This window comes from Talpa occidentalis, unplaced genomic scaffold (genome assembly GCF_014898055.3).
Source record: "Talpa occidentalis isolate TD23 unplaced genomic scaffold, MPIMG_talOcc4v2.1 talOcc4.14, whole genome shotgun sequence".
NCBI lineage: Eukaryota > Metazoa > Chordata > Mammalia > Eulipotyphla > Talpidae > Talpa > Talpa occidentalis.
Window position 1 is genome coordinate 17190084 of NW_023601433.1, and position 18818 is coordinate 17208901.

General features: G+C 41.9%; 1 protein-coding gene and 1 long non-coding RNA gene across 2 annotated transcripts in view; one reads left to right on the plus strand and one right to left on the minus strand.

Annotated features, from left to right (window-relative positions):
• The window catches only part of TUBGCP5 (tubulin gamma complex associated protein 5), a 31773-nt gene extending 23490 nt beyond the window's left edge, over window positions 1–8283 (minus strand). Inside the window, exons 1-9 of the mRNA XM_037510148.2 lie at window positions 8119–8283; window positions 6255–6308; window positions 6030–6138; window positions 4734–4830; window positions 4324–4403; window positions 3800–3935; window positions 1862–1976; window positions 1256–1345; window positions 134–227 (exon numbers count right to left, since the gene is read on the minus strand). Of these exons, the coding sequence (XP_037366045.1) occupies window positions 134–227; window positions 1256–1345; window positions 1862–1976; window positions 3800–3935; window positions 4324–4403; window positions 4734–4830; window positions 6030–6138; window positions 6255–6308; window positions 8119–8264 (921 nt within the window). The 5' untranslated portion in view covers window positions 8265–8283. The remainder of the gene's footprint in view (window positions 1–133; window positions 228–1255; window positions 1346–1861; window positions 1977–3799; window positions 3936–4323; window positions 4404–4733; window positions 4831–6029; window positions 6139–6254; window positions 6309–8118) is intronic.
• Window positions 8284–8410: 127 nt separating this feature from the next.
• LOC119245201 (uncharacterized) lies at window positions 8411–15041 on the plus strand. Its single transcript, XR_005125206.2, has 3 exons — window positions 8411–8545; window positions 12265–12410; window positions 14467–15041. It is a non-coding gene; the product is annotated as an uncharacterized LOC119245201 (long non-coding RNA).
• Window positions 15042–18818: the final 3777 nt, after the last annotated feature.

Below are 18818 nucleotides of genomic sequence, written 5' to 3' on the forward strand. Positions count from 1 at the left end.
CAATTCAATTTCTCTTTTACAATCTTCAATATATTTGACAGTTTATTTTAATACTACAAATGTTCTAAAGTTTTATTACCATGGTTTAAATAAATCCTATCAATTCTAATTATAATAAATACAAATAACTTACATGTGTCAAGTGTGTTACTATAATATTGTTTCTCACCGTTACTTTCCCATCTATCAACTGAAATATAAAGAGCTTTTTTACCCCTGAAAGTAACCTGAAATAAAATAAAAAAGATGAGTGTACTTTAAGTCTACAAAAATTTTCACTACAGTAATGCCTTGAATTTTTAATAAAAGGTTGAGAATTGAGGAGGGGAGCAAAGAGGTCAGGTAATAAGAAAATCGAAGATATCAATCCTTTTTATCTGATTACCTCAGGACTCAAGATATTTCAATATCATCTTGGAGAAAAGTTTAAAAACAGTGTTGTCAAAGAATTTTCTCTACATGTGTATGATGGTCCAAAGAGATCTTCCCATCTTTACAAATGTCAATATTATACTTTATGGCACAGAAGGCTAGAACCTGGAAATCCTAGCAGCTGAATGACACGCTGCAGTTCTCATTTTCATTTTTGTAATGGAATCTATATTCTTGGATTCCTGGTTTCCAGACATAGGCGCAGACTACCTCTTACTGATAACCTCTTCCTAGGAACCTGCTCTGAACTCAAATATTTAAAAAATGATGGGCTTATCTAAATCCTATATAGCACCAAGCTATTTAAAATAGAAAAAGAGGTAAATATACCAAAATCTCACAATGTCACTCAAATCTGAAGTTTAAGCTTCATGAGAGTCCCCTAATCCAAGTTTAGGTGCCCAATGGGAGTCATACCTAGTGGTCTTTTTCTAGTTTGCATGTGAAACCCCCCTAAACACCTCTCTTAAAAAAAACCAAAATTTTGCATCTCACCAATAATTTCTCAACCATGAGTTAGGCTAAGAGGTCTCACCGGGCCTCCCTGGTGGTGCAGGTGGTTGAGCGCAGCGCTATGAAGCTGTCCGCAGCCTCTGCAGTGTGGGTTCCATCCCGGCCAGCCAGAGAGATATCCACATGGCGCGGCAGACCTCTCCTGTCTCACCTGCTGCTCCCCTCAGCAGTGTATTTCCGTCAATCTGCCTGTTATGCTCCCCACTCTGTCTCTGGTGAATCCTCTCACCCTCCCACACATCTGACCTGTACCCGATTCTTGTATGCATGAATAAATAAATCTTGGGCAAAAAAAAAAAAGAGGTCTCACCATAGGGTTTCCCGAATAGCCTGTGTCTCAGTAACAACTACTCTGTCGTCTGGCACATACAACGGGTCACTGATGTACAAATGTTGGTCCCTGTTAGACAGCCAACATCAGATGTCAATAAAGAGGTTTCTCATTAAGCAAAATGGCAACTCTAAGAGAATATATGCAATTTAGCAACAATAACAAATAAGTACAACATGAGCTTTAAGTGCCCTCCCATATTCACTTCTATGCACCACCAAAATACCCTCAGAGAAGTATTTTTGGAGAAATTCTAACTGTGACCTTTATTGCTGACCTAGGCAAATATTTAAAACTGTGTATTTTTGCTTTGTGGAAAACTGCAACTATTTTTATAATAAATACTTGAAGAGAGAAATCAAATAAATGGCCAAATATATACCAATCCATTCACCTTGATACAAAAGACGTAGTTAAATAATAATTTCATTAAAAAAAATTACAAATGGTTAAATTACAATTGTTAAGAAGGTTAAGTTTAAATTTCTAGGAAGTACTTGACTTAAATCACAAATCAAAACCCTATATTAAAAAAAAAATCAGATTCTTCTATCATTACAATAAACGAGAAATTTAGCTTCTTACCAGACAGCAGCTAAATTGGAATGCAAATGCAAACTATGAGGAAATCTTGATGACCCAGTTGTCCAGTACTGACGGACCACATGCTGCTCCAGCCAGCTTCGGCAATCTGACTCATCTATCAGAAGGAAATTTATTAAGTTTATTTTATAAGAATCAGGTAAAGAAAAAAAAATATATATAAAAAATATATTTGATCATCTTTGTCACAATATTTGGACTTATGAGTCCCTTTAAATGTTCAACTAAAAAAGTTTCTTTAAAATAATAGCTACCTGAAAATATTTATATAATCTCATCAAGTAGGGATGATATTGGGAGCACAGGTCCATGAGCATCGCACTAAGTAGAGGGGAGTGAAGGTAGACTGGGGTCTGTCCACAAGAGGGCAACAATGGAAATGTGGTGTGACAAACCACAGAACCCAATGCTGCAGTTAAAAGCAGTGGAAGAGAAGTTCAGAGAGCCAATCAACCAATTTAAAACTGAGTTAAATGAAAAGCATAACAGAACAAAATTTATACACGGCCTAATATCAGGATGCAATTTTTTTATTTTTAAATTTATTTATTTGTATATATTTTGCATTATTGTTCATTTTTCATATAATACTTGCTTTCTCCTCTCAGGGGTAGTCCCTGTAAAATTCCCACCACCAATTCACCAGAGCACCATCACATTGTCCCTTGTGCTCCTCCCTCCCCTGTTTTGATCCCTTTCCCTCTCCCTCCTCTGCAGAATGTCTCTGATTTAGAGTTGCCTGTGAATTTTGTTTTTTATTATTATACCAGTGTGCAATTTTAAACATGGTATACCACAAGAGCACTCACAAGAGCGCAACATATGTGAGAATACAGGTATTAAACACAATAGAACTGGTTAAGTGGGCTGGCAGAGAAAGGAAAATGGAGTGGAAACCAGAAATAGCAGGAGGGAAGAAAATGACTAAACTAAATGGCTCTGTAGGGACTACTGCTGACAATGTGTTCTAAGGTGACTAATTCACACTCCTCCTAAAGATCCAACTCAATTGGAATTAAAAACAAAAACCAGAAATGATTAGGATACAAAATCAACTTTGGTTGGTTAATGTTCATTCGGCAAGGTTCAAGCACAGTCAACAGGGCCAGGTCACTAATGCCAGCTTCTGGGGAGAACTTTATGGTATATGAGCCTGGGAAAACCACTTAACTAGGGCTTGTTTCCTTATCTAGAAAATGAAAAATAAAGTCAGATGATCTAATTTATAAGGTTGCTTCTAGCTCTTTCTAGATTGTACCAATTCGTATTTCTTCACTACAAACTGAAAAAGTAGACACTCGAATCAAAGCTCTTTTCCTTTTATTTGGTTACTAACTTGAGCAAAGTCCATCTTTCTTCAATAAAAGATACATTGGAACATGTAGGACTAACAAAGTTCTTACAATTATTAAAAAAAGAACAAAACTGCACTCACCACACACGTTTCAACATTAACTCTATAGAGTTACTGCTTAGCTACTAGAGAAAAAAATCTACATATGGATTAAAAATTTGTTTTATAAAGAAGGCAGGACTTATCAACATCTTAAATCATATGGAACTAATTCTCAAAGCTTGCCCTTCCTTCTAGAAAATTCCTCTATTTAAAAAAGATGCCAGATGGGGGCCTCCCCTATGGTATAGTGGTTGAGTGCTGGGTTGTGAAGCTGCCCTTAGCCTCTGCAGCGCCAGTTCGATCCCCGGCCGCCGGGCAAGGGTCCCACATGGCGCACAGACCTCTCCTGCCGCCCACTGCTCCCCTCAGCAGAGTACTTCATCAGTCTGCCTGCTCTGCTCTCCTCTCTGGCTCTGGTGAATTCTCTCACCCTCCCGCGCTTCTGACTGTACCCAGTGCTTGTATAAATAAAAAAATCTTAAAAAAATAAAATAAAAAAGATGCCAGCATCTGTGACACAGTACCTTTCCAGCTGATGCAAGGCCCCGGTTTTCTGTTTTGCTCTTGTTCATCTAATGGTGTCCTGTCCACCTGAATCCCAGAGTCCTCTCTGCTCAGTGGTTGTTGATCATCTTCATCTTCACTTTCTTCAGACCAATTCTGATTAAAATAGGAAATATACCTTACCCTTAGAGTGTATAACAACTAGAGTTATTGAGATTAAAAATATTTCAGAAGAAAAGCAAAAACTATTCCAAATTACATTTTCCTGAATGTCCTGAAAATTCTTACTATAGGAAAGAATTATTTTGGGTGGCAAAAATCTCAAGATTTATAGTTCCTTAGGGATACCTGTATTCATGCTGTTGAATTTCCTACTACTAATGATTTGGTGCAAAAACTTAATATATCTTCCATAACAAATACTTTCATTTAGTTAAGCGTTCCTATTTTAGTCAAGTTGTTCTACAGAAGAAAGAGCCATAAAAGTCATCTGTATCACTTGACATGTATTTATATTTTCAATAGTAAAGCTACTGCTACTTACTGGTGTGTCTACATTTAGACCAAGGTTAATTTCTTCACCTTCCAGCAAATATTTTCCCCAGTCAAAATCATCTTTCTTTTCTAAAACATAACAAAAGAATTGCATCAGCTTTATCAGAAACACACAAAAACATACCCTACAACTATAGGGAAAAGGCTAACAAAATGTAAAATGTATTCATGAAATAACTGAAATAATTTATAAATTAATATTCTAGTACATTTAAATTTCTAATATCTGTGATCCCCAGGTGATTTTTTTTATATTAATTGAAAGCAGATAGTTTACAGTCAGAACTTATTTAAGTTTCATAGTTACACATCTATTTTTGAACTATCAATGTCTATTAATAAAGTAATACAACGAATTTCTCTTTCATTTGCTATATGTAAAAACACTTGGTAACATACCCACTTCTTTAACTCTTGGTGTTTCCACATAATTGCTGTTTGAAGGAGAATCGGACAGACACAGAAGAAGTGACAGTATGGAATAGTGTGTATCTGTCTTTAAAACAAAAAATGAACAATATGAATTACTGAGGTTGATAAGAGCTTTCTAAACTAGTTTCAGTAAAGATAACCCAATGACAGTTATAGCCTCAGTAAGTGTCCTGATTTGAAAAAACATGAGCTTTGCCTAAATAAATCCAATCTCTACATTTTTTTCATAGTTCAAATGTGGACACATAAGGAGATACCACTGTGGCCTTTCCTTAAGTTGATGGGCAATTAAAATCTAAAGCTCCCTTCCTTGGGAAACAAATCCTCCAAGTGTAGACAAAAGCAATGCCTAGCAATAACAGAATACTCCTTGCAGGTTACTGTGTGCAGAAAGGGTTAACTCAGGAGGTCTGGGTTGCCCAAACCCCCACATATCTCAAAGCTCTTCCAGACTGGCCTCTGACTGGCTCCCTAGAGAAAGAACTTCTGAATCCTTGGACCATCCTGCTGCGAAGAGCTATTCTGTAGGCTGTATCCGTGTGACCAGACAATTTATGCCAACAACATGACATCTGGTAAATGCCTCCTTTTGTGGGCTTAAAAGTCTCTGCTTGATGTCTGAGGGACTGGAGATTTAGTAAGGTCAGCCACAGGACATTGCACATCCATATGACTGAACCCCAATGAAAATCCTAGACACCAAGGCTGACCTTCCCTGGTTGCAACACTTTGTGTTGCTACAGACTATCACTAGGAGAATTAAATGCATCTCTATGTGACTCCACTGAGAATCTTGGACCCAATTTTTTCTGGACTTGCCCTATGCACCTTTTCCATTTGCATATTTTAAACCTGTATCCATTCACTGTAGTAACCCTAACAGTGAGGATAGTAGCTTTTTTTTTTTGAGTTCTACGAATCCATCTAGCAAAACATCAAGTCTATAGGTGGTATTGGGGAATCTAAGGTTCAATATTAGTGTTCTGAACAGCTCCTGGTATCCAGTAAGTAGTAAACAGGTAGTTATTATTACCAAGTGCTGAGAAGCTATTTAAAATTTTAACCAGCCAGAAAGTGCTACCATTTGTGCCAATTTCTGATCTCAATTTCCACAGCTGATTGGGGCTGGAAATTTCCAGATTATAGTCTAGCCCATGGACAATACTGAAATAGAATATGCTTAAATATTAACATAAACAAGTTGACAATAATCAGAGAGGAAATGATGAATATACAGCAGACATCTCATACTAGAAGACATACCTTTACTTCTTTTATGTTCGGAAGCGATGCATTTAAAAATTCCTCAGTTAATCTCTTCCAACTAGCAGCTTTGCTGAGATCAGAATGGATGATGAACTTTTCATAAATTCTAAAATATATTTAAAAAATCAACGGATAGTTATAAAACTATGTAAACAAAAGCCCTATAAGAACTAACTTATTTCTGTATACATACATATACACAAATATATAAAAGTGACTTACCCTTCTATTATCTTTTCTACTTTGTGGCTGTTGACATCCAAGAAACGATGAAATCTAAATGATAAAATGGAATTGTCATATGTATCTCACCATCACCTTATACTTAATTATACTGATATATTTCTATGAGTGCATCTCTCTCTCTCTGAATTTCTTCCACCATCCAGGCAAACCATCACCACATATCAGAGACTGCTAAAGCGCCCTTTCGCAGCATACAGGTGATATTGAGTCTCCCCAAATTGTCTTGTGGTACTATTGTCTTCCTGTAATGCCCTAAGCACATCATAGCACTTAACATCAGGGGTTCCTTATCTTTTCATGCCATACTGAAGCCCAGTGTAGCCTAGGGACCCCTTCTTAGAACAATGGTTTTAAATCATAAAATGAAATACAAAGGAAACCAAGTACACTTAAATATGGCTGTGAAATATTTTTTAAATTTTGTGATACATTAAAACACGTATTTCTTTATTAAAGTATTATATAACAAGATGTAGCATTGGGTCCATAAATACCATTCAAGTAACAGCAAATATTTAGAAATTTATGCAACAACCATAATATGTGAAAGAGGACTTCTACTGATGACAGACTCATAGGTTAACTAATACTGCTGTTTTCATTCACAATTGAAAGGAAAGGCTACTTTTCAGAGGCCAGGATCATTTTCATTTTTTCTTGTTCAAATTCATCGCACTTGAATTCTATCATCAGGCACTCTGGTTAAGAACTTCTATTCAACATTTATGTAATTAACTTTTGTCTCTGCCTTAAGGATGGAAGCTATATCCAACTGTTTCTGTCTTTCTACGGCCCAGAACACGACTGTAATTTTTTAAAAAGAAAACAGGCATTGTTCATAGATAGTATAGCTCATTCAACTCGTTTTCCATTTTTTAGTCTCAAACCCAACAATCTAAAAATCACACTATTAAATAACATATTTAATTCTATTCCAGTAAATGACTGAGTGGCACACCACTTTACCCAGTATGATTTAGTTTCTCAATGTGTAAAAGAAGACAGTAACTTCCAACTCTAAAATGACACCAATTTTCCCACTGCTATTAGGAAATGTGAATAGAAAAATTAGGGAAAATGGCATTAAAATTTCTAATAGTACCTATTCAACATTGTCATGTTACATTTTAAAAACTGAGTTTATTGTTTCAGAAACTTGTTATTGTCTAATCTACATCTTCCATAAAGAAAAATAGGAAAGCAGTTCCGACTTGACCTGTATCTAGATACAATTTTATAAATTAATTACATGAGAAACTATAAGTTGCTTAACTTCTAATTCCATTAGATGGTTTTTAATGTGCCATGTGCCAAGAACTGTTCTACGTGCTGGGCTCAAAACCAAGCTGACCAAGATCCCTCCCCTCTTAGAACTTGCATTCTAACCGGAGGTAGAGGAGGACACACAGCCAACTACAGGTTAAGGTATCCAATGTGTCATGCTAGGCTTTTTGTAAAAAATAACAGCGAGAGCAGCGTCGGGGCTATCTGGAGTGATCCGAGAGGGGAGATGGAGTCGGTGAGAAGAGTTTTAAGCAGGGTGTGGCCACTGTTTCGTTCAAAACGTCACCTACCCACTCAATCAAAAAAATGATGCTTCGTGCAGTGCCCCACGCTATGGAGTGGGTGGAGCAAACAACAAATACAGACCCCTTCTCCCGGGAGACCCACCCACAACAATCCACTGTTTTACGAAGCGCGCGTCCCCTGTGAACGGGACCCGCGCGCCCGAGGGCCCCGAGCAGCGCGGAGATGGCGGGACCCTGGGTGGGGGTGGGGGGTGGGCGGGGCGGCCCGGCCCCACCTGACCCCTTAGGGGCCCCGGCGCCGCGTCCCACACCTGAAGTTGGACCAAGCGAAGTGCAGGGCAAGCTGGAAGTTGGGGTCCGCCTCGTCTTGGACGCCCGCCAAGTGGCGGACGAGCTCGCGCACGTCGCGGTCCTGCTGTCTGTCCATTCGGCCGCAGGGCGGCCCGGGACGGTCCATGACTCCCGCCTCCGGCCGCGCACAGCCGCGCGGAGCAATTAGGTCACGCCCACTCTCGCGAGAGCTTGAGTTCCCGCCGCTTTGCGACTCAGTGAGTCTGCGGCGGCTCTCGCGAGAGTTCGAGCTCGCGCAGTGGGGGACTCGGATGTAGCGCGACAGGCGGCTGGCGCCCAGCGTTGTCTTCCTGGGGAGGAGTGTGGGGAGCTGCTCTGGCGGGCCCGTTGCTGATTGTTGGGCATCACTCAAGACACCCTTGGGCTCCTCTTTCCAGCTGCGCTTGGGTGGGTATATTTGGGAATGTCCCCGAAGAGTTGTTATTATTAATCAGGCTAATAATGGCTAGTGCTGGTTGATGAATTTGGGGGGACACGAGCATTCAGGCCTTAGCAACCACCTGAAACATTGACTGCACGAATCCCATAAGGAAAAAAATCATAAAGACAAATTCTACTAATGGGAATTTATGTGCTCTACCTGAGCAATTTTTTTTTACCATTATTGTAATATATATTTTTTTAATTTTACTTTTTAATATATTTTTTACATCGTTCTGCATTTTTTAAAACAATATATACTTTCTCATCTCATTATAGTCCCTGTGAAATTCCCACCACCAATTCACCCGTGCCCCATCACCATAGTCCCTTGTGCTCTTCCCACCCGTTTAGATCCTACTCCCTTCCCCACCCCCTGCAGAATGTCTCTGGTTTATAGTTGCTTGTTGATTTTGATTTTCGCTTTATTGTAATAACTTTTTTTCTGATCCCTTATTTGGCTCCTCTGCATTCCTCCTGTAAGTGAGGCCATCCGCTATTTTTCTTTTTCTTTCTGACTTATTTCACTGAGAATGATCCCTTCCAGCTCTATCTATGTTGGTGCAAATGGCATGAGTTTATCTTTTTTGATAGCTGAGTAATATTCAGTAATATAGCTGAGACGTGTATATATACCACGTCTTGATCCAGTCATCTATTTCAGAGCATTTGTGTTGTTTCCATAGCTTACCTATTGTAAATAGTGTTGCAATAAACATAAGGGTACAGGTGTCCTTTCGAATTAATGTTTTTGTGTCCTTTGGATAAATGCTTAGGTGTAGAATTGCTGGATCATAGGGAAGCTACATTTTTAGCACATTGAGGCACGGCCACACAGCTCTCCATAGTGGTTGGAACAGTTTACATTCCCACCAGCAGTGTAGGAGAGTTCCTTTAATCTTTTTTTTTTTTGACAAATAATTTTAATTAGAATGTAACTGAAAGGTTTTGGTGCAGTAGAGAGAGAGAGAGGGAGGGAGGGAGGGAGGGAGAGTCAAGCCTAGTTTCTGAAAGGCAGAGATTTTATTGGCTCTCAGGCAGGCGCGGTTCACCACCCGCGTGGAGGTCAGAGAAGTCTGCCCTTTGGAGGGATGAGGGTAAGCTTTCATAGGGCAGGGGGCTGGCCTTGACCGGAGGTGGAGAATGCAGAGTGAAGTTACTTTTCAGAGGAGTTGCTTTTCTCTCGAACTGTTTGTTCCTTTCATGACTGCTTATCCGCACCCTCCTCCCCGCCCCCCAGCTGGTCTCAGGGATGCAGGTGGCAGCAGTTTCAAGTTCCCCTTTCCTGCCCCATCCCTGCCCTGGCCTCGAACTTACTGTAAAGACAGTGCTATTGCATAGGTTTTTTTTTTTTTTTTTTTTTTGATGTAGAATGAAGTCAACTCAAAAAAGATCTGTTACAATGAGTTTGATGGGTACTTTCATAATCTATATCCTTACAGATATAAAATATAATGGTTCAACTTTGTGCTTGCCAGGGAGGAATGATTAAAAAGGTCAACATGGCATCACCTGATGATAGTAGCAACATCTAGTACCTGAAACACATCGATGCTTTTTGTATAGTCATATTAGAGTCAAGGATATTTATTTTCACATCTGTTACAACTGATTGCAAAGGAGAAATACTATTTTCTTATTTTCCAAGAGATAAACACAGAGCATTCTCTCCCCGCCCCTCTCCCCCCTCCCCCCAAGTCCCAGGAACTTGTGCAAACCTATATAAGATGTGAATCATTCACATAATATACAAAACAGGAGAAGCCTCTTCAGGTTTTGGTTTTTGGTTTTTTTTTTTTTTTTCAATCTGGAATGCTGGCTCTTTCCAATTAGGCAACAGTTCTTCATTCTTGTAACCTGGCTCAGAGCTGCTGCTGCTCACTGCGGATCTGGAGCAGCAGACATGGTTTCTTTTTAGGCTTCTTTTCCATTGGTGTTTTTCTACTTACCTGTCTGACCGGGTCATAAAATATAAAAGTCATTAACAAGGTCAAATATCAGGAGCACAGGGGACTGAGGTGATGGTGCACGGGTGCACTGGTGAAGGAAATTCTATGGGGACTACACCTGAGGGGAGGGGAGAGTAAACATTGTTTAAAAATGAACAATGATGTAAAATTTGATCAATAAAAAGACAAAATATAAATAAAAAAGCATTTTTCCTCTAAAAAATAAAAAAAATCAACGTTGATATTTGACTTTGCAGAGGTGTCTAAAAATTCTAAAAATCATTCATCCCTTCCTGAAATTTAAAATGTGGGCTCCAAGCTCCAGCCCAATTCTCTGCTGCCGCCACTGGTATCACAGACGAATTCTGGCCTCGCCACCCACTCAATCTGTTACAGGGCAGGGAGATGGGCAGCCCAGACCCTGCAAACCTGCCTATTCTAAATGCGTTCTGCCATCCGCGGCATCAACACAAAACATATGAGACTTTTATGGGAAGGAACTTTAATACAATAGGAAACAGTACAGAAAAGGCAAAGAATATCTTTTCTAAATCAAGCACCCAAAGTTACCCGTCCCCTCGTGGTTAAAAGTCCATCCAAATGGGATTGGTCCAGAGCAAGGCCCCAAAGCCTGCCACAAGTCTAAAGCATCTTCCAGTGGGGACCCACAGAAAAGGGTCAGAAACAACCAGACAAGCCCGGAAGGAAAAGAGCAAAATCAAAATCAAGATAAAAGCTGCCATTGTCACCTCCCCACGGGTCTCATCCACATCTGTGTCACTCGGTCCACGACCAAAAGACAAGCACAGTTTCTTCACGTGTCTCTAGGCTCCATGCGCCTGCTCCAGGCCTCCTGGCTCCATCCTGCTTCCTTCCTCAGTCTCCTCTGCAGCTTCTTCTCTCTGCTCAGCTCCACCCTCCTTTTGGGTGGGGCAGGAAACCTGGAACCTCCCCCTTTCCTGGGGACCGCCCTGTTACACATTTACTGGGGTCCCCTACCGATGGGCCCTCCGCCGCTGGCACTTACTTATCCAAAGCCCTCACAGCGGCCGGTCTTCCCTGAGCTCTGCAGGACAGCTGACCCTGCAGTGCTGGCCATTCTCAGGGACCTTCTCCCTCTGCCCCGCACAGTCCCACCCCTGCAGATACCTGGTCAGCGTGGAGCCAAAGCCAGATGACCATGAGAATCCCTTGCTGAACTCACAAAGCCTTGGCCAACCCCAAGGAGCACACTCCTTCCAGGCACGCTGACCAAAGCCAAGTTACAGTCGCCGGTTCCTGGGGCAGGATCCTGTCTCCTAGCAACGCAGAGGCGGGAAATTGGCAAATTTGGGCGTCAGAGAGAGACAGTAGTGTTAGCCAATGGGGGCTCGGACCTGCTGCTGACGATCTGACCACTGGGAAAGGTGAGGCGGTTAAGCAGAAACCTGACAGTAACGCATCAGGGCAAGATGGAAAACAGAGGCTCCTGCTGAGCCCTTGTGACGGTAACAAAATATTATCTGCAAATATAATTTGAATTTAAAAACAAATCTTAACGTTGCTTACCTTTCTAAGCCCACTAGGCTTTCAGGTCCAGCAGCCTGCTGTGGACCTGGCAGATGTATGTCCTCTAGGAGCCCTGGACACCATAGCCAACTGGGGGCAAGCGGCAGCCATTCCCCGGAGCTCAGCAGGGACTCAGGGAAACACATATTAATACTGACTACTTACCCATTTTTGCTTTACTTTTGCTAGTTCCTTTGGAAAGAAGTGCCACATTCCTGGCAGTCAATGATCAGGATTCTTTGGGATCACAGATGGGTGATCTGTAAGCTCAGTTATGGAGAAACCGAGGGGACTGATGGATTCTGAGTGAGAAACTGGACTTCGGGCATGTTCAGGTAGGAGTAGCCTAGATCCAGTAGCTTCTTGAGTCACCAGCACCTTCTCTACATGTAGCCCATGTTCTGGGTGCCCTCTTCTGCCACACACTTAGGCAATCTTAAATAGCAGAGTGGTTATTGAAGAGAGGAAAATAGAAATAGAGTAGGGGACTCTTAAGGTTTCATCACTCCACAGATAATGAAAACCTTGCAAAAACTGTCAGAATTATCTTACTGGAACTCAGGAAAGTAGTCAAAGGTTTACAGGAATGAAATGACTGCTTGATCAAGAAAAATGGGGGTGACACAGTAGAAGAGCTTTGTGGCCCATACACTTATGTTGCCCTACCTGCTTCCTTGCCTCACTAGTGATCTTGGAGATGGCAGCCTGCTTTCTCTGGGAGGGTTGCTGGTTCTGGAGGGAGCAGAGTGGATCTTGTTCCTAAAAATTGCATTAGTCTATTGGAGGGCTCCCTCAAGGGGGATGCAAAGGGCCTGCCTTTATTTGTCCTAACTCAGACTCTTGGGACAGAGAAGCAGCTAAGGAGCATCTGGAGGAGACTTTGCTATTGAGCTGATAGAGTTCAGTGTCTCAAAGAGAAGTAACAGTGGCTAGGAGGAAAAGTTGGGGGTGAGATAGTGTTGTGGCACGGGGAAAAATTCCCCCACCTTTCTGGGTTCCTCTCAGATTGTTCACATAATCAAAACAGCACCAGAGAGTTTGGTAGAAGGAAAAAGATTTAATCAGGTGTGCAAAGGCTATTTACATTGATTTTGAAGATTCCTTTCTAATTGGAGAGACAAGAACTTAAATCCCAATGAGTAGGTCAGGGCCTGGGGCGCCAAGGACAGAGGAGAGGTCTTCACATGATGAAGAGGGGATCACTTCATGTTTACTCTGAAGGGAAAGATGGGTTTCTCAGATGGAGAGCACAAATGCCACACCTGGATGATACTCCCGTTAGGGGAAAGGCAAGAACTTCTTGTGAGCTGCCATTTATTTTTGCTCCAAATAAGTGGCATGTCCTGAGGAGGCCAGCTCTGAGAAGGGGAGTCTGTTTTGAGCACCTTATGTACTTTGGCAAGTGAAGAGTTTTGGAAAGATTTGCAGAAACCAGGCATCTAGAAAGCTATGCATGTATGCAGGAGAGGACGCAATCTCAGAAATGACCTATGAGCCTCAGCTTTTAGCCTTGACTTGAGTTCAGGATCTCCTCGGGCTGGCCGTGAAGGCTGAGGCAGAGTTGTGAGCGCTGGTGAAGCCCCGGTGGAGCGGCTCCATGCAGAGCGGTGTGCAAGGAGTGCAAGGCTACTCTGTCTCCTCTTCCTCCTCCTCCTTTTGGAGTCTACACATAAGAAAAGAAAATATTTACAAATATAGTTGAGAAAATTAATTTTTTCCCTGTCGAATGGATCCTGCTTTCCTGTCTCTGTAGGCTTTTTCATTTTTGTTGTTGTTGTTGAACACTGGCCATTTGAATCCAATAATGTGGTAACTCTGGAAATAAGTTTCTCCCCCTTTCCTGTCCATAAGCTGTCTCTGTGTGGAGGATCAGACTCAGGGGTAAACTTAAGGTATTCTCAGATCTTCTCTAAGACTTTCTCTGGGCACAGATGATCACTTTCTACTTTTCCCCTTAGATGCGCTCTACCTGGTTAGAGCACTTCATGACATGAGGTGCTTGATGATGTCCTGGATTACAGTCTCAGAGGCCCGAGGCAGAATCCAGCAGATAGGTATCTGCTGTGTAGTCTCACCATCACCAGTGTCATCCTCAGGGATCTGATCCAGAGAAGCTGCTGGGGGCACTGACCTGAACATACACATTGGAGACTTTGGCTTTAGGGAGTTCACTGTGGGCCATAAACTGAATATTTTGAGTGGAAGCTGCCCCCTCCTCCCTGCCCCCCTCAGCCCTGAGGCCCAAACTATGACGCCCACAGTGGGTGTGTAGAATTAGGAGTTGTTCTCTAGTTATGGCCACTGGGACTCTGCCTTTGTGGGGAAGACTTTAGGGAGCATGGCAATGGATACTGAGCAGAAAATATGACACTCTTTTCCTTCTGTCATTAGAATGTGAAAATCTGCTGATGTTTCCTCACCCTCCACTCCAGTGTGGTATTTAGAGAATATCTAGAGGGGCCTGTGAATAAACATGGGCCAGGACGAAGAGCTCAGGCTTTACATTGAGCCACCCCATGACTACAAGGACCCCTGTTAAGGGAGGTGTTGCTGTCCATGGACTATGAGCGGGACATAATCCAGGAACTTTCAATGGGCCAGAAGCACAGTGACGCAATGGCCGGCTTCACCGAGCAGTGCCTGGGCTGCTCTCCACACCTGGGGAAGCTTCAGAGACTACACTATCCCTGGGCACTGCTCCCTTCCCCTAATCTTTTCTGTTTGTGAGGGAGAGTATATGGTTCTTGCAAAGTATTTGGTTCTTCCAAATCTTAAAGTAAAATGGCTGCTCCACAAAGATATATTCCAGACGCTCTGTTTTCCGTCATCCCTGAATAAAATCGGGACCATGTGTGCTGCAGCCTGATAAGCTTGTAATCATGTTGTACTTGGAGTCAGGCTATGGAGAAAATAACAAGAGTTATCACAGAAACCCCCAGCAACAACAACTGTAGTACCAAAGGGACATGGTCATATTGCAGGGCAGAAATGCAGAAACCATGTGATACCTTTCTACACTAACATTTTGGTCCATGGCTGGGTGAATAGCATCTTCGCAGGATGAGAAAGTATGGTAAACTATAGCGTGGAGAAGTGGCGTGGGGGTGGTCTCCCAATTCATCTTCAGGGGTCATTTCACATTGCTAGTTTCCTGAGTGAAATTGAGGAGGTGGCCACTTCTACTGTGATGACTTCTTTTTATAATGGTACAAAGAAGGGCACACACAGCACAATGCCCCTCACTTGCTGTTGGAATATCAGGTCAGCTTCCTGAAGGAGGTGGGGCTAGTGCACCCCGCACAGGGGTTTGACCACAGGTCCTCTGGGCCTAAGGAAGCTGGATAGATAGGCACATGCAAGAAGTGGGGGGGGGGGGATCAAGCTCAGGAGAGGGGATGGGGCAGCAAAACTCTCACCCCACCCACCCATTTCCAGGCCTACCCTCACTAGTGCATTGTGCTCTGGATGTCTAAACTTAAACCTCACCCAGCTCAGGACTTGGAAGGGAGTTCTCTCCAATAACTGGATGCTCTGCTAATGAATTTCTCCAGCTCTGAGCTTTGGGCTTGGCTATCTGGGCCAGTGTCTGTCTCTGATCTCCTTAGTTCAACCATAGTTCTACAGAAAGTGCTTTGGGTTTGCTGGAAAGTGGGAAATTTGCTGCAGGGAGCCAATGGAGTGACGCAATGACCCTGTGAGAGGAGGCCTAGGGAGGACTGGGCACTGGAAGCAGGGGTGGGGAGAGAGAAGTGAGGACAATGAGGAAAGTGGAGGGAAGAACTATCAGGTGAGAGAAAGGAATCAACAACACCTTAAAGACTTTTGACCTGAACTGGAAGTCACTGTGCCTCACTTTACCCTGAAGTCCTGCCAGCACCTCCCCAGTGGGTCCTGAGGAGACCCAATTCTATTTAGATGGGAAGCAGAGCCAAGTCTAGGGGAGGAATGTACATGTGCATTAAAGGTCAGATATTTTAGGAGGCTCAGGCGCCCCCTGCCAGGGAGGAAGGGGCAGTGCAGGATGTGGGAAGTTGATAGATCAGTACCTGTAGGTCCCTTACCTGTAGTCCTGCTGAATCAAATTTTGGAAATTGAAACTGAAATGGAGCTGAATATCATCTGTCTTTTCCAAAAACAGTAAAGAAACATTTAATTGCAAAGCATACTGAATAAAATGAATGCAGAAACAAACTACAGATCACATTAAAATTCATTCAAAATTATCCATGGACCAACTTAAAATACAAAGTTGTAAAATTTCTGAAACACTTATTAAAAAAATCTACATGATCTTGGCTTTGGTGGTGAGTTTTAACGCAAAATACCAAAAGCCAAACCATAAAAGAAAAATAATGTTGAATTTATTAAATTGGAAATTTTCTGTTCAGTGAAAGATCTTATTCAGAGAACAAAAAGAGAAGCCACAAACTCGGAAAATGTATTTGCAAACACTTATCTGATAAAAGATTTGCATTCAAAATATACAAAGAACTCTAGGAACTCAACAATAAGAAAACAAGCAACCTCGTTAAATATGGATAAAGATCTAAACAGACACCTCACCAAAGAAGATATAAAGGTAAATAAACATGATCAACATCACATATCATAGAGAATGTAGGGGCGCAAAGGAATTCACCCTGCACTCCTGTTGGTTCTTCTAGGCTGGTTAAAGATCAAACAGATACCAGAAACAATGATAAGAGAAAGTCAAGAAGTTTAATAATGAGAATACCTTAAGTTTACCCCTGAGTCTGATACTCCACACAGAGACAGCTTATGGACAGGAAAGGGGGAGAAACTTATTTCCATCTTAAATAGCTAAGACAGAAGGGGGTCAGTTACCTCCCTGGGAGGTTACCAGGGAAGGCACAGTAGGCAAAGGTAGGACTGTTATGTAGATTGAAGTCTTGCTCTCTCCATTGAGAAGAGTTAAGTTCTTCCAGGTACACTGAGGGCTGATACCCACAGGGAGAGAACTTATCTTTCACAAAAGAGCAACCTCTACTCAGTTTTCAGAACTCTTATGAAATCAACCTTTTTCCAAAGACATATTTTTGGGATAGAGACCTTTACTCTTTTATAAGAATTACAAATGAAAGTGACATTGAGCTAGATAGAACTGCATACCTGTTATGGGCCTCCCTGGTGGTCTAGGCATTAAGTCTCAGCACTATCACCGTTACAGCCTCAGTTTGATTCCCTGACAGAGAGCTCACCCACTTATAGCACAGCAGACCTCTTCCGTCTGCTCCCCTTAGTAGTACAATTCAGTGAAATCTGCCTGTTCTGTTCCCCACTCTGTCTCTAGTGAAACCTCTCACCCTCTGCACCTCTGGCCTACACCCTGGTTCTTCTATAAAACAAAAAAAGAACTGCATACCTGTTAGAATTGCTACCCTATGAAAAAATGCCAATATCAATCGTTGGAAGGTGAAAAACAACAGGAATTCTGCTTCATTGCTGGTATAATGCATGTTTAACCACTTTGGAAGACATTTTGGCAGTTTTTCCAAAGCTAACCAGGTTAGTGTTTAGACAAGTGCTTTGAAACACCATGTCTAAACAAAAACTAACATGCAATTATGCAAAACAGCTCTATTCATAATGGTTAAAATTTTCAAGAAATCTGAAAGTTCTTTAGTAGATGAACGCATAAGCAAATTGAAGTACATCAGTGTGGAGGGAACATAACATGCCACCCAAAATATACCTCCTTAGCATAAAGATTATGTTAAAGAATACAAAGAACAGACAAAATGGAGTCCTTGATGCTGGTCCACCATCCAGACTTAAAAACCTAATCTACTGCAGTTTCAATCTCTGTCAAAAGTGTAACTTTAGGGGCCTCCCCGGTGGCGCAGTGGTTAAGTGCTGGGTACGAGGCTGCCCGCAGCCTCTGCAGCGCCGATTTGATCCCCGACCGCCTGGTGAGGGTCCCACATGGTGCGCAGACCTCTCCTGCTGCCCGCTGCTCCCCTCAGCAGTGTACTTCGTCAGTCTGCCTGCTCTGCTCTCCCCTCTGACTCTGGTGAATTCTCTCACCCTCCCGCGCTTCTGACTGTACCCAGTGCTTGTATAAATAAATAAATCTTAAAAAAAAAAAGAAAAAGAAAGAAATCTATTTAAAAAAAAAAAGTGTAACTCTAAAACAATCAATCCTAATCAACAGCACTGATGTAGTCTGCATGATGCCACCCCCTGAGGGAAGGTTACATTACCTGAAAAATAATATTTCCTTCCCCACCCTCTTTCTGTCTATAAATGTCCTGTATTTTGTGTAAACCCTTGCAGGGTCTAGATGTGAATCATGTAACACAGCCTGTGAGGTCTCTAAAATTCGTGAGTTTTGTTTTAACAGTTATTTTGGTCTGAATAAGTTTTAAAAACTACGGGCAGAAGAGCATCTCTGAAAATGGAGTAGAAGTTGCTTATGGTGGTGGAAATTTACATTGATCAGGGAAATCTGAATTCGTATGCGTGTTCCCTCTCTATATCAGGAATAGAAGGATGGCTAAATCCTGAGAAACTTATCAATGGAGAAGTTCTGGACATAAACCAACAAAACAACCACTTCCTTATTTATTGTGCTTTGCCTGATGAGCTCCCATAATTGGTTTTCCCTATCTCTTAACACTTTTATTTTGTTTTTAGCTGAAGATGATATTTGGAGTGATGGCTTGGGCCCTTCCTGGGTGTTACTCAGTTTTCTTGGATATCTCCCATGTATACATATTACTAAA